Source organism: Carcharhinus amblyrhynchos, chromosome 3 (assembly GCF_965287045.1).
Source record: "Carcharhinus amblyrhynchos chromosome 3, sCarAmb.v2.hapA, whole genome shotgun sequence".
In the NCBI taxonomy this organism is placed as follows: domain Eukaryota; kingdom Metazoa; phylum Chordata; class Chondrichthyes; order Carcharhiniformes; family Carcharhinidae; genus Carcharhinus; species Carcharhinus amblyrhynchos.
The window spans coordinates 58,134,718-58,151,446 of NC_137326.1; the positions used below are offsets into that span (position 1 = coordinate 58,134,718).

Sequence of the window (16,729 nt, forward strand, 5' to 3'; positions counted from 1 at the left end):
CTTCCAAACTTTTTACACACCTAGAATGACAAGGACAGCAGGTAGATGGAAATACTACCACCTTCAGGATGCCTACCAAGACTCTCGCACTGTAGACTTGGGACATATAACACTGTTCGGTCAGAGTCAAAATCTTGCAGCTCCCTAAGGGCACCGTGAGAGGTTCTGCATCTCTCAGACTACAACAGTTTATAATTAACCACCACCACCTTATTCTGGAGCACCTAAAGATAGACAAATCCCAGACTTGCCAGTGACACCCACATTCAAGAATGGCTTGAAAAGAAAGAACATTTATCTCGGGTTCAGAAAGGCAGTTAATAACAAATCCTTGTTAATTTTTAAAAAAATGGATAAGGATCTAAATTAGCAGGATCCGTGAATACTTTACCCTTCTTCTTCAGCTGAGGTGGAATGCTGGAAACAATCCAGTTCTTAATTCAGCCTCAGATGAGATCAACAGATTCGAAACAGACCGGGAATTGATCATGGGATCATCTGATTTGTATGCCTCATACCACACCAGACAGAACCTGACCTCCTCTCTTCATTCCAGTAAAAATTAGTTCCATTCTGGCAACTTGTCTTTCAATCTGGAGTTTCTCCCTGTGCCTCTGAATCAATCTTGCTACATTGGCCTGGACTTGAGCCACTGCATTGGTTCCCTTCAAACTGTTGAGATTTCCAAACTATGCAGTATTCTAAATCTGGCCTTCCCAACAAGTTATATAGGAGGAAAAAAAAGCCTGAATTTTAATCGAGTGAAATGCATCCCATCACTGGATCGGTCCGTTGATAACAACTATGCATTGGATTCAGTGAGCAGTTAATTATCATGCTCAAATTATTTTCTGCCTTGACTCTCAAAAAGCTCTCAAATATTGCTCACTCATGTCTACATTTTCTGTTAACATTGAAAATCCCCTGCTGGCTAAGTGAATAAAGGCACAACCAGGGTTACTAATCAGTGTAGGTGAAAAGATCCAACACTTGTTTTACTGATCTCTGCCAGCTTAACCAATACAGGCTTGGGCAGTTAGCAGTGTGCTACAATTAACCTCGGCGTTTGGGGGGGTGAGGAACAGAAATACTTGATTGGGTTGCTACTGCTGATTCACCACATTCCATTCCTCCCTTATCCCTCCATCCTCCTCATTATGATTAGGTTAGGTAGGGAAGACAGCTCCTCTCTTTTCCAGTCCTCCTCCCACTGAAGCAGGATTCTTGAAAAGGATTAAATTGCTAATTCAGTGAGTGGTCAACTATTTGTGTGCTGTGATCATAGAAGACCCAATCAGACAGATTTTCCTGAGTTTTAACAAAGAAAAGAGAGTAATTTTTATTGTACTTGACCCAATTAAAGTAAAATAATATGCTTTTGTGCTCACACCGAGGAAGAACTGTATTTGGGGTAAAGCACTGGGCACCATAAGTAAATGCTGGCGATGGACTGGGATTAGGATCAAACAAAGCTCTGATGATGTGTAAATTGAATTTGAACTGGTAAACAAGTTAACAGTTTGGGGTGTAGGCAGGAGCCAATCTATACTCTATAATATTATCCATCTGTCTCAACTCATTTACTGCTAATATCTTCATCTGTGCTTTTGTTACCTCCACACACACTCTCTTCCACTGATCTAGTGAGATGATACCCCCACCCCCACCATCTGTTATAAAATTTCTCATCCAGGGTTCTGTTGCTTGTACCCTAAACAAAACCCGCTCTTGCTTCACTCATCACTCTGTGCCCACTGAGCTACATTGGCTCCCAGTCCATCAACACCTTAAGCTTAAGAATTATTTTCCTCATCTTCAAATCTATCCATTTCTACATCCCTTCCAATCTTCTAAACACCTAAAGCTCCACTGTTTCTCTAGCTCTAGTCTTTTGTCCATTCCCAATTGCCTCCATGCCACCATTGATTGCTATGTCCTTATCCATCTAGACTCTAAGCCCCACAATACTTTCCCTAAATCCTTCCACCTTTTATGCTTTAAAAATATTCCTTCAAAAACTACCTCTTTCAGCTATATTCACTTGTTCTAATGGCTTCTCCTTTGGTATGGTGTCAATTTTTGCCTCCTATGAGGCCACTTGGGATGTTAAGGGTACTGTATAAATGCAGTATTGTTGATGAAAATGTGCTTCATTCCTGTCGGTGTTGAGTTGTGGAAAGTTATACTTCATTTGCCTCTTCATGTTCGCCCAAGCCTTGTGTCATTAGCACCCAATAACACAGGGATGTGACATTTCCTTTTCCACTTTCCAACAATGAATTTGTACAGTGGCCATATCCCCAGTCTTAGCATTTTGAAACTAGAGAAGCTGTCAGTGCCTGATGCCAAGTCCATGAGCCCTTGACCTTTGAGCTCCATGCTCTGTTCAACACAGACGTACAGGTAGAATTTGTTGCAGTTAATGATGCTCCCCACTCTAGCAGACTGCTTGTGGGATGGATCTGTAAATTCACATTGCAATCCTGTAATCTGTAAGGTGTTTCAAAGTTCTCCATTAACTCTCCATTAATCATTCTATAATTGTTAATCTTATAGAAAGCCGAGTTTGAAGAGAAGATGTGGGGATAGGCCAAAAGTGCTGGCATCAGCAGATTGGACAGTAACTGTTAAGCAGTATTCCTAGCAGACATTAAATACTTAATTCACTGCCTTTCTTACATAGTCCTTGTGGAAATAAATGAGACCTAGCTGCAATGAAAAGTGGGTCAACCCTCCCTCATTCCTTACGCACAAAGGGCCATTTGTAAAAGTTGCAGAGCTATTTGCTGGATAGCATTTGGTTCCTGCGATCTCGCACGATTTTGCACTGCTTGTGCTCTGACTAAACCAAGCTGCTGCTGGGCTTTTGTCCTGCCTACAAGTATATTTTTATTAATTCAGCCGCCCATGGGTATACTGGGTTAAAGCAACTGATCTTTCATCTCCAATACCTGGTCTCAGATCCAGCCCAGATTGACAGGATGAAAGTCCATTAACTGTAAAGTAGGTGAAATGAATTTGGGCCATCTCAATCCAGCTCCAAGTGGGCACAGGCCCACCGCACAAACTGCCCTCGGCTTGTCACTCAGTTGTCAGTCTCACTCTGAGGCACCACAGAATGGTTGTTACAGGAAATTAAATAACTCCACACTGCTGTGTTAGAGACTGGGACAGAATATAGAAAGCCTTTCTTTGTGTCTACCCGCTGTGTACCCAAGCTTTGGGGGCACTTGGATACTGACACTGGGAGGCCCAGAATGAGAGAGTGTTCTTTTTCAGCAGAGCTTTCTGTCACTCTGTCACCTTGATAAACAACAATTTGCAACAAATGGTAAATGTGAAAGGAAAAGCCCTGGTATCGCTCCTTTCACTCCCCCATCCCATCCCCACCAGCTGCCAGTGAAGTACTCTTGAATTATAATCACTTGTAGGAAACACAGCAGGCAATTTGTGCACAGCAAGGTCCCACTATCACTAGTGAAATAAATAACCCGATCTTCAGCAATATGAGGGTGAATCCCAGGACTAGAAGAGGGTGCTGGTTGTTCATTTTAGAGGTGGGGGTTAATGGAGGCTGAATTTGGGAATACTGCACAGACAAGTATTTGGAGATTTGGAAAAGCTAAGATTTTAGCCACAGCAGGTGATCTGCCATTGCAGTGTCATTGTCAAGGGATTTTCAATTTGTGAAATTGGCATTCTGTAACTTTCCCATTATTATTGAATTAGATCATTTAGCAGCTGTGAGAAGCTGACAGTGAGGCTCGCTCTTGCCCCTCCCTCTTTCTCTCATATTCTTTTGCTTTTTTTCACTCTTTCTCTGCTCATTCTCTCGAGCTTACACTCCAATTGTTCTTTTTGCTTTTCTCTCCCCTACCATAGGCTCTTTTTCCTCCCACCAGCCAATCACCTTTCTCCTTCTTCACACCCACCCTGCCCCGCCCGGGTCTCTCTGCTCCCCCCATTAATCCCTGGAATATGTTTGCAGTTGTGTTTCATATTGGTTTATCCTGTTTGAGTGCTTGGGCCAACACATTTGAAAAGTACCATTCTCAGCGCTGTTCTCAGAAATCCGATCCACCCAAGATCTTCATGACAGCAATGTGCCACCTGTGTCACATGATGGGAACTTGGCTTTAAACTTTATATGTGACTGAGGTGCGTTAGGAGCAGGTGGTGGCCGTTTGGCCCCTCAAACATATTTCCCCCGCTCCTGTTAGAACATGACTTATTTACACTTCAGCTCCATCCACTGACCTGGGTTCCACACTCCTTAATACCCTCACTCAATCTCTATTTTCAAATTGACTCAGCATCCACTGCTTTTCAGGTGAGGCTCTCTGAATGTGTATTTATGCAGTCCATCAACACAAGTTTAGACAATCCTGAGTTAATGTACAATCACATCCTTACTAAAGGTTACATTTGTGGCGTCGTTCCAAGACTATCGAGGTTTCATGTTTTATGGATCATTGGAGATGCTGCTGAGTGGTGTTATGAAATACTCAGTTCAGTGTTTTAAAACAATGGGGCAGATCAGGGAGCAAATGGGAAACAGGTCTCTGTTCCCTCCACCGATAGATGAAACTGTGCTACTCGTGCCTCACTGAGGGCCCCCAGTGGCTGTGACAAGTGCTGGGAAATCTCAGTATTGGTGTGGACCCTTTGCACAAAAGCCTGACTGCTTTCTTGGACTCCATAATAACCCAATTGGTTGGCAACTGTAAATAGAAAGAAGAAATTTATTGCTACCAAACATTTTACCTCTTCTCTGCCCCCATTAATTGTTATCTATAGAGGAGTTGCGAATTTAATTTTGTGGCCTCCTTAAATCCATCAGTTAAAATGTCACCTGTTTAGAAACTAATTTCAGGTTTGTCTTGTGCAGATGCAACATCTAGGAATAGAACCCAGAGCTGCACAAAGCAATATGACCAGCTAGGAAACTTGTTATCCAGTATTATCTACACTAGGTATCCAAAAGATATTGAAATCTTCATGGCTGAGACCTCTCAGTCCCCTGTTGTCTTAGCTGTTTAAGCATCTGTGTTTGTTTAATTGCACAACTCTTAGCTCCTCACTGCCATAGTGCGTACTATGACAACATTGGCCTTTGTGTTTCATAGCAGTTATTTGTTATTCTTTGCTCATCTTTTCTCGCGTTCCCCAGTTATGACAAATGCTTGTTGACCTGAAAAGTTAATTCTCTTTCTCTCTTCACAGACACTGCCAGTCCTGCTGCGTATCTCCAGTGTTTTCTGTTTTTATTTCTTTTTAAGCTTTGCTTGGATCTCTCCTATGGAATTTTCTCTTGTCTTTTGAAAAGTGTCAGACTTTCAAACTTTAATTGACCATTAGATCAATAAGAAAATAAATTGTGTACTTTAATGCAGAAGGATGTTGTATTTTATGTTGTGCCTTCATCATCACTGGGTATTCTGGTTTACAGCCAGAAATGAAAGGACAACACTCTCTTTAAGTGATGTTGTCTGAGGGCTAAATTCTGGCCTCGAGACGTTGAAGAATCTCCTGTTCTTCAAAATGATAGTAAGAAGTCTCACAACACCAGGTTAAAGTCCAACCAGTTTATTTGATAGTAATCCTACAAGCTTTCAGAAACAGCGTTCCTTCATCAGGTGTGTGGAAGGTTCTCATCAGAGAAGGGCACATAAAGTCACACACAGTTTACAGAATACTGATTAGAATGCAAGTCTTTACAGATAACATGCTATTCAATTCTTAAAGATGCAGACAATGTGAGTGGAGACAGCATTAGCATAGGATAAAGAGATGTCTATTGTCTCCAGACAGGATAGTAAGTGAGATTTTACAAGCCCAGGCAAGTCATGAGGGTTACAGTGCGACATGAGCCCAAGATCCCGGTTCAGGCCATCCTCGTGTGCGGAACTAGGCTATCAGCCTCTGCTCAGTGACTGTGCTGTCGTGTGTTGTGAAGGCCGTCTTGGAGAATGCTTACCCGAAGATCAGAGACTGAATGTCTGTGCCCGCTGAAGTGTTCGCTAGCAGGAAGGGAACAGTCTTGCCTGGTGATTGTCGAACGATGTTCATTCATCCATTGCTGTAGTGTCTGCATGGTCTCCCCATTGTACGATGCTTCGGGACATCCTTTCCTGTAGCATACACGGTGGACAGAGTACCCTTCGTCGGTCAGTACTTCCCCGGAGCGGAGAAGCTATGACATCTTCTCCGGAGTCTTCAACACATCATTGATGAAGACGAACATCTCGCCAGGGCCATCCCCACACCCCCACTTCTTGCCTTCAAACAACCGCACAACCTCAAACAGACCGTTGTCCACAGCAAACTACCCAGCCTTCAGGAGAACACTGACCACAACACCGCACAATCCTGCCACAGCAACCTCTACAAGACATGCCGGATCATCGGCATGGATGCCATCGTCTCACATGAGAACACCATCCCCCAGGTACACGGTACATACTCCTGCGACTCGGCCAACATTCTCTGCTTAATACGCTGTAGGAAAGGATGTCCCAAAGCATGGTACATTGGGGAAACCATGTACACGCTACGACAATCACCAGGCAAAACTGTTCCCTTCCTGTTGACCAACACTTCAGCAGTCACGGGCATTCAGTCTCTGATCTTTGGGTAAGTGTTCTCCAAGGCGCACTTCACAACACACGACAGCGCAGAGTCGCTGAGCAGAGGCTGATGGCCAAGATCCACACATGAGGACGGCCTGAACCGGGATCTTGGGTTCGTGTTGCATTATCTGTAACCCCCATGACTTGTCTGGGCTTGTAAAATCTCACTCACTGCCCTGTCTGGAGACAATACACATCTCTTTAACCTATGCTAATGCTATCTCCACTCACATTGTCCGCATCTTTAAGACTTGAATTGCACGTTAGATGTAAAGACTGGCATTCTAATCAGTATTCTTTAAACTGTGTGTGACTTTGTGCCCTTCTCTGATCAGAACCTTCCACACACCTGATGAAGGAACGCCATTTCCGAAAGCTTGTGGGATTACTATCAAATAAACTGGTTGGACTCTAACCTGGTGTTGTGAGACTTCTTACTGTGTTTATCCCAGTCCAACACCGGCATCTCTACATCATGACTTCAAAATGATGCCACGAGACCTAGTCCACTAAAGAGGCGTGTAGGACCTCCATTTTGTATTCCTCTGGTGTCATAGAGGTTTACAGCGTGGAAACAGGCCCTTCGGCCCAACTTGTCCATGCTGCCCTTTTTTTTAAATCCCCTAAGCTAATCCCAATTGCATTTGGCCCATATCCCTCTATACCCAGCGTACTCACGTAACTAACCAAATGCTTTTCAAAAGATAAAATTGTACCCGCTTCTACAACTACTTCTGGCAGCTTGTTCCAGACACTCACTACCCTCTGTGTGAAAAAATTGCCCCTCTGGGCACTTTTGTATCTTTTCCATCTCATCATGGTGTAGCAGTCCTGAGCAGTACTCAGTATTGCACTGAAGTGGCAACATAGACATTTATATTCGAGTCTCTGGAGTGAAACTTGAATTCTCAACCACTCAGTCAACTTGGAAACATGGATGCTACTGAAATGAGCCCGGCTGACTTGCAATAATAAATTACACATTTACAGTAGGTGAAATGTCAAAAAGGAAATAATTGTATACAATCTCGGTGCTGATGCATTTTACATATTTGATTTCTTTTAATAGTCTGATTAACACCAGCAGCCCACTGGCCAAGTCTATCAGTAATCATTTAAACCCTCCTTGCTTTGTATACACCCTTCCCCAAAGCCTGTGGACTCCCATAATTGTGAGTAAAATTCAAATGCACCTGCAAATTACATAACCAAGCAGGCAACGGCATTAAGCTTTTCATTTGAATGCGGCTTGGCACTTCCATCGAGCTTGTAGTCTGTGAGATAACTTGAACAAATCTTTGCCTGATTGAATTAGGCTGGGTGTTGAGATGGGATTTTTGAATGCAGCTAGTTATTCAACATCTCTCTTAGTATTGTGATTGAATTAATGGCCACCAGGCTAAAACTAGACTTGCATGTTTCAGATTTGTCGATAATTAAGTGAAAGGGACATGAGTGACAGTTTCCCTTGAGCCACATGCTTTATATCCGAGGACTCTGGAAGAAGCAAGGGACACGGTTTACAGGGCTGTGATTCCTGTATTCAATCAACTGACGTGACTGAATTCCCGGAGAATTGGAAGCAAGAAAATCTATTTTTATGTCTATATTTAAAAAATGTAACAAGTTTGACTCTAACACCTACAGTAACAAGTTTGACTGACACCTACAGATCCATTAGTCTTGCTTCCTTAACAGGAAAAGTAATAGACTCCACATTTAGCAGCAGACATAAGTAAGCAACAATAACTTAAAAAATACATTTGGAAGAGGAAGATGCCACTGAATAAACCTCATTGATTACTTTTGAGTATGTGACACATGAACTGTAAATTGGGTCTCCCATGGTGCAGTTTATTTATGCTTTTAGGTTTTAGCAGAAGTTCTGCTTGAAAGACTTCTAATTAGAACATAGAACACTACAGCACAAACAGGCCCTTCGGCCCACTAGTTGCGCCGATCACTTCTATACCTACTAAGCCATAGACCTATCTATAACCCCCAATCCCACTAGATCCCATATACTCATCCAGAAGTCTTTTAAAAGACCCCAGTGAGTTCGCCTCCACCACCACCGACAGCAGCCGATTCCATTCACTCGCCACCATCTGAGTGAAAAACTTACCCCTAACATCTCCTCTGTACTTGCTTCCCTGCACCTTAAATCTGTGTCCTCTTGTAGCGACCATTTCAGCCCTGGGAAATAGCCTCTGAGAATCCACTCTATCTATTCCTCTCAACATCTTATAAACCTCTATCAGGTCGCCTCTCAACCTTTGTCTCTCCAGGGAGAAGAGTCCCAGCTCCCTCAACCTATCTTCATAAGGCATGCCTCCCAATCCAGGCAACATCCTTGTAAATCTCCTCTGCACCCTTTCAATAGCTTCCACGTCCTTCCTATAGTGAGGCAACCAGAACTGCGCACAGTACTCCAAGTGGGGTCTGACAAGGGTCTTATAAAGTTGCAGCATTACCTCCCAACTCCTAAACTCAATCCCTCAATTAATGAAGGCCAGTACAACATACGCCTTCTTGACCATATCCTCCACCTGCGAGGCCGATTTAAGAGTCCTATGGGCCCGGACCCTAAGATCCCTCTGCTCTTCAACACAGCTAAGATTCCTACCCTTGATATTAGAACATAGAACATGGAGCATAGAACATTACAGTGCAGAACAGGCCCTTCGGCCCACGATGTTGCGCCGACCAGTTACAAAATAATGACCCACTAACCTAAACCAATCCCTTTTCGTCCATAAACCTATCCACGGATCTCTTAAACGCCCCCAAACTAGGCGCATTTACAACTGCAGCAGGCAGGGCATTCCAATCCCTCACCACCCTCTGGGTAAAGAACCTACCCCTGACATCCGTCCTATAACTACCCCCCCCCTTAATTTAAAGCCATGCCCCCTCGTGCTAGATTTCTCCATCAGAGGAAAAAGGCTATCACTATCCACGCTATCTAAACCTCTAATCATCTTATATGTTTCAATAAGATCCCCTCTTAGCCGCCTTCTTTCCAGTGAAAACAACCCCAAATCCTTCAGCCTCTCCTCATAGGACCTCCCCTCCATACCAGGCAACATCCTGGTAAACCTCCTCTGCACCCTCTCCAAAGCCTCCACATCCTTCCTGTAATGTGGGGACCAGAACTGCACACAGTACTCCAAGTGCGGCCGCACCAGAGTTGTGTACAGTTGCAACATGACGCTGCGACTCCTAAATTCAATCCCCCTACCAATAAACGCCAAGACACCGTATGCCTTCTTAACAACCTTATCTACTTGATTCCCAACTTTCAGGGATCTATGTACACATACACCTAGATCCCTCTGCTCAGCCACACTATTCAAAGTCCTCCCGTTAGCCCTATACTCAACACATCTGTTATTCCTACCAAAGTGAATTACCTCACACTTTTCCGCATTAAACTCCATCCGCCACCTCTCGGCCCAGCTCTGCAACCTGTCTAAGTCTTCCTGCAAACTATGACACCCTTCCTCACTATCTACCACACCTCCGACTTTGATGTCATCAGCAAATTTACTAATCCACCCAACTATACCCTCATCCAGATCATTAATAAAAATTACAAACAGCAGTGGCCCCAAAACAGATCCCTGAGGCACACCACTCGTAACCGAACTCCATGATGAATATTTACCATCAACCACCACCCTCTGTCTCCTATCCGCTAGCCAATTCCTGATCCAATTCCCTAGATCACCCCCAATCCCATACATCTGCATTTTCTGCAGAAGTCTACCATGGTGAACCTTATCAAACGCCTTACTAAAATCCATATACACCACGTCCACTGCCTTACCCCCATCCACCTCTTTGGTCACTTTCTCAAAAAACTCAATAAGGTTAGTAAGGCACGACCTACCCGCCACAAAACCATGCTGACTATCTCCAATCAATTCATTACTCTCCAAATAACTATAAATCCTATCCCTAATAATTTTTTCTAAAACCTTGCCCACAACAGAAGTGAGACTCACCGGTCTATAATTCCCAGGGAAGTCTCTGTTCCCCTTCTTAAACAATGGGACAACATTCGCTAACCTCCAATCTTCCGGTACTATACCAGAGGCCAACGACGACCTGAAGATCAGAGCCAGAGGCTCTGCAATCACTTCTCTTGCCTCCCAGAGAATCCTGGGGTAAATCCCATCCGGACCAGGGGACTTATCTATTTTCAGACCCTCCAGAATATCCAGCACATCCTCCTTATCAACTGTAACACTGTCAATTCTATTCCCTTGCAACCCAGTGTCCTCCTCAGCTATATCCGTGTCCCCCTGCGTGAACACCGAAGAGAAATATTGGTTCAATGCCTCTCCAATCTCCTCCGGTTCCACACATAACTTCCCTCTGCTGTCTATAACTGGCCCTAATCTTGCCCTAACCAACTTTCTGTTCTTGACATACCTATAGAATGCCTTAGGATTCTCCTTAACCCTATCAGCCAAAGTCTTCTCATGTCCTCTTTTAGCCCTTCTTAGCTCACTCTTCAACTCCCTCCTAGCCAATCTAAAGTTTTCTAGTGCACTACCCGAGCCCACACGTCTCATCCGAACATAAGCCTCCTTTTTCCTTTTAACCAACGAAACTACTTTTTTGGTGCACCACGGTTCCCTAGCCCTACCAATTCCTCCTTGCCTGACAGGGACATACCTATCACGGACTTGCAGTAGCTGCTCCTTGAAAAAAACTCCACATTTCGGACGTTCCCAGTCCCTGTAATCTCCTAGTCCAACCTATGCTTCCTAATTCTCTCCTAATAGCCTCATAATTACCCTTCCCCCAGCTAAAACTACTGACCTGAGGTTCATGCCTATCCCTTTCCATCACTAAGGTGAACGTAACCGAATTGTGGTCACTATCACCAAAATGCACACCAACTTCCAAGTCTAGCACCTGGTCTGGCTCATTTCCCAGCACCAAATCCAATATAGCCTCACCTCTAGTTGGCCTATCTACATACTGAGTCAAAAAACCTTCCTGCACGCTTTGTACAAAAACTGACCCCTCTAACGAGCTAGAGCTATAACAATTCCAGTCAATATTAGTAAAGTTAAAATCCCCCATAACAATTACCCTATTACTTTCACTCCTAACCAGGATCATCTCTGCAATCCTTTCCTCAACCTCTCTAGAACTTTTAGGAGGTCTATAAAAGACTCCCAACAGGGTGACCTCTCCACTCCTATTTCTAATCTCCGCCCATACTACCTCAACAGACAAGTCCTCATCAAACTTCCTCTCTGACACTGTGATACAGTCCCTGACCAATAATGCTACCCCTCCCCCCCTTCTACCTCCTTCTCTACTCCGACTAAAACATTTGAACCCCGGGACCTGCAGCAACCATTCCTGCCCCTACTCTATCCATGTCTCTGAAATGATATTGTATTCCTTCATCCCACTGGTCCTGCCAAAATGGACCGCAACACATTTATCTGCGTTGAAGTCCATCTGCCACTTCTCCGCCCAGTCTTGCATCCTATCTATGTCCCGCTGCAACTTCTGACATCCCTCCAGACCATCTACAACACCACCAACCTTCGTATCGTCTGCGAACTTACTAACCCATCCCTCCACTTCCTCATCCAGGTCATTTATGAAAATGACAAACAGCAAGGGTCCTAGAACAGATCCCTGGGGCACTCCACTGATGACCGACCTCCATGCAGAAAAAGACCCATCCACAACCACTCTCTGCCTTCTGCAGGCAAGCCAGTTCTGGATCCACAAGGCCAAAGCCCCCTGGATCCCATGCCCTCTCACCTTCTCAAGAAGTCTTGCATGGGGGACCTTATCAAACGCGTTGCTGAAGTCCATGTAAACCACGTCTACCGCTCTTCCTTCGTCAATGTGCTCAGTCACATTCTCAAAGAACTCGACTAGGCTCGTACGGCATGATCTGCCCTTGACAAAACCATGTTGACTATTTCTGATCATTATAAACTTCTCCAAATGCTCATAAATCTTGTCCCTCAGAAGCCTCTCCATCAACTCACCAACCACTGAGGCCAGACTCACCGGTCGGTAATTTCCCGAGCTATCCCTGTTCCCTTTCTTGAAAATAGGAACCACATCCGCAATCCTCCAACCCTCCGGAACCTCTCCCGTCTCCATCGACGACGCAACAATCATCGCCAGGGGCTCTGCAATCACTTCCCTCACCTCCCACGGTAACCTGGGGTACATCCCATCCGCTCCTGGCGACTTGTCTGTCTTGATAGAGTTTAAAAGTTCTAACACATCCTCTTCCTTAACATTCACATACTCAATCTTTTCAGACTGCTGCAAACCTGTAGTACAACCTCCCAGATCACTTTCCACCGTAATTAATTAAAATAAAACAGGAATCAGGACATGGAATTGGATAAGAGTTCTGCTGCAACCTGCAGATGCTGACAACTTGCATTGTATTTCTACAAAAGTGCTGGGTATACTCAGCAAGACGATCAGAAGTAGTAGTGACAAGTTTTAACATTTTGAGTACCCTATAGATCCTATTTCTCTTAACCAGTTTCCAAGATTTGTGTTTTTAGTGTAATCTAGCTTGTGTGATGTCTGCCCATAGACTTGCACACATAATCTGGGGTGACACTCCAATGCAGTACTCTCAGATGGGCATAAAAGATCCATAGGATCCCTCAGGGCAGAAGTTCGCCGTTCAGCCCATCGAGTCTGCACCGACTCTCCGAAAGAGCATCTTGCTCCTTTTGGTGTCCAGAACAGTGGTAAAAATGTGGTGAAGACAAGTCTTCGCAGTCAGCTACGTGCCTTTTGAGGGATACTGTGCTAGAGGGACGGGCTCGGCAGAGTTACAGTGCCGGAGGGGGTTGACCTTGATCGGAGGATTAAAAGAGGGAAACCTTAACAATCACAATGAATACATTTACAATCTGTGGACCAAAATGACCTCTTGCCCATGTGTTTCATTGTCAATACAGTAACTCTGAACATTTATTATGTTATGCTGACATCTGGGTTTAATTGCATCTGTTGCTTGTTGAACAAATATGTTGTGGCTGTTCAGCAATGCCACAGAAGATTCTCTGAGCCGTGTGTTACTAAATGGTGCATTCTGCAAAACTGGGGGAGTGGGAAACATAAATCAGGCATGCTGATTACATTTGTGAGGAACCTTGTAAAAGTATGAATGGGCTTTTATCCCTGTATGCTGAGATTAAATATGCAAGGTAATAAAGCCATATCTTTCTTCTTTTCCTAGATTACAGAGTCTGGGAAGGAGACACTGCCCTCATGGCTGCATTGGGATTCTGTGAGTCACTCACTTCAGGGACTCCCACTGGACACAGACAGAGGGGTTCACTATATCTCGGCCTCTGCCCTGGAGCTGGCTGCCAATGGAAGCCTTGTGCCTTTCGCTGAAGATGTCTTCTCTATTGAAGTTCTGCCAGATGACCCATTAGACAGTGCTCCCCTTGCTGTAACCTCACAGTTGGTCAACGAGGCTATACCATCGGTCTGTGCACATGAGGAACCCCTCACCATTTTGACCGTGATCCTGGATGCTGACCTGACGAAGATGACTGCAAAGCAGCGTGTTGGACTGTTGGACCGAATGCGCAAGTTTGCCGAAGTGGGACTCCATCAAATGAAGCTCGTTCCAGTTGTCAACAACCGTCTGTTTGATATGTCTGCTTTCATGGCCGGCCCTGGGAATGCCAAGAAGGTAGTGGAGAATGGGGCTTTGCTGTCGTGGAAGATCGGATGTTTCTTAAATCAGAACAGTGTACCTAACATCAGCAGTGTGGAGATCCCTGCTAAGGAGGGGACCATGTCTGCTCAGCTTGGCTATCCTGTGGTAGGGTGGCACATTGCCAATAAGAAATTGCAGGTGACTAAGAGAGTGCGAAGGCAAATAAATCCCACTTCAACACCCAAAATAGTTGTTCAGCCACCAACAACTGCTATTAGAGAACCTCCTACTCATATAGTCCCAACACCCACCTCACCGATAATTGCATCCACCACAGACAGAGTAGCACCACCAATCAGGAAACCTTTGATTAGTAGGCCCATTAAAACTGTCAGGCCAAAAGATACAATTACTCATACACCCACTTTGGGTCCTGTGCAGCCAACCAGGGTGTTGGAGAAATCAAGTACCACCATCCCCAGTCAGATCGAACCAACTGTGACCAGACCCGGTTATGTTGAACCCACCGCTGTGCCATCTCCACGCACAACCAAGAAACCCAGGGTTACCACACTGAAACCACAGGTTACTACTCCGACCACCATTGCTGTAACCACCAAGAAGCCTAGGGGACGACCCAAGATTCCGCGGGTCACTAGCAAACCATCCACCAAGCTGCAGACCACATCACCCCCCTCCAGACGCACGACCAGCACCGTCCACGCGACCAAACCCTTCCGGCAGCCTGGTATTGACAATCAGCCGCCAGAGCTTACCAACCATATTGACCGTGTGGACTCATGGGTGGGAACTTACTTTGAGGTTAAGATCCCATCTGACACCTTCTACGATGATGAGGACGGCACCACTGACAAGCTGCAGCTCACTCTCAAACTCCGGGAGCAGCAACCACTGCCCGAGAACTCCTGGGTCAAGTTCAATGGCACCAGCCAGCTGTTGTACGGTTTGCCAGACACTGGCCTTGAAGGCAAGCATGAGTACTTCATGCACGCCGCAGACAAGGGGGGCCTCACGGCGGTGGATGCCTTCGAGGTCCATGTACACAGTCGGCCTCATGGTGGCAAATCGAGTGTCAAATTTGCTGCTCGATTTCAGGGGGATCACAGGAAAGTGGCCAATGATGTTAACAAAAAAATCCAATTGATCAAGAAGCTGGCCTATGCATTTGGTGATCGTAACAGCAGTACTGTGACCTTGCACAGTATCTCTAAAGGCTCCATTGTAGTTGAATGGACTAACAACACTCTCCCCCTTGATCCCTGTCCAGAGGAACAGATTCAAACTTTGAGCAGGCGTATTGCGGACAGCGAGGGCAACCCAAATTCTTTGTTTGTGACGACCATGGAGCCCGAGTTTACCCCCATGAACGTAACCGTTACTGGAACGGGCAGCTGCAAACATATTCAGTTTGTGCCAGCAGGTGAGCTAGAGATTCCCATCGAGCCTACCGTGTCAGTTGCTGCTGGTGAGGGGCCATCCAGGACCAGTAATGATGATGTCTATCTACACACGGTAATCCCAGCAGTGGTGGTAGCTGCCATTCTCCTTATTGCTGGCATCATCGCCATGATCTGCTATCGCAAGAAGCGGAAAGGGAAGCTCACCATCGAGGACCAAGCCACTTTCATCAAGAAGGGCGTTCCCATCATTTTTGCAGATGAGCTGGATGACTCAAAGCCCCCTCCTTCATCGAGCGTCCCGCTAATTCTCCAGGAGGAAAAACCCCCTCTTCCTCCTCCTGAGTATCCCAGTCAGTCCAGCCATGAGGCTATCCCCCTGGGCCAGGATCTCATTGGTGAATACACCCCTCTGCGAGAAGAGGATCCCAATGCCCCCCCTTACCAGCCCCCACCACCCTTCACAGCACCAATGGAAGGAAAAGGCTGCCGTCCAAAGAACATGACCCCATACAGATCCCCACCACCTTACGTCCCACCCTAATATCTAAAGGAGACTGGAACCGCCCCCCCCCTCCCCCCCCAATAACCTCTCCCCCACCCCATCCCCTTTCCACACCAGTGCTGTCTGTAGGGAATGGAAGCCTGCCACCATTTTTAATTTTTTGAGCACTGCGTTTGTCGGTTTGGAAGCCAAGTAATGCTGGAGTTTCACTGCAGCCTTTAATGCTGCTGATCACCTCCCCCGCTTGGCGGGCTGATCTCCACCAGTCAGCATTGTTACCTTGATCTTTTGTGTACATTGTTACTGCAGGCTTCAGAACATTTGTTTTAAAATGCTAAAGAGACCACGGGCAGCACTGGGGGATGTTTGATACGGTTTGCCTTTAACACTAATTGTACTGTTTTCTATTCACACGTGTCTAGCAACAGAAGTATAACAAAACGGTAGCCTAATGTAAATGTCAGAGACTGTACTGAAATCAGTTTGTTTTACA

The 16,729-nt window shown here is 45.4% G+C and overlaps 1 protein-coding gene across 6 annotated transcripts in view; it reads left to right on the forward strand.

Annotated features, from left to right (window-relative positions):
• Positions 1 to 16,322, forward strand: part of dag1 (dystroglycan 1) — a 103,883-nt gene extending 87,561 nt beyond the window's left edge. For all 6 annotated transcript variants that reach the window (XM_080184312.1, XM_080184319.1, XM_080184326.1 and 3 more), the window contains one exon: positions 13,882 to 16,322. In XM_080184312.1, the coding sequence (XP_080040438.1) occupies positions 13,882 to 16,275 (2,394 nt within the window). In that variant the 3' untranslated portion in view covers positions 16,276 to 16,322. The remainder of the gene's footprint in view (positions 1 to 13,881) is intronic.
• The last annotated feature ends 407 nt before the right edge of the window (positions 16,323 to 16,729 follow it).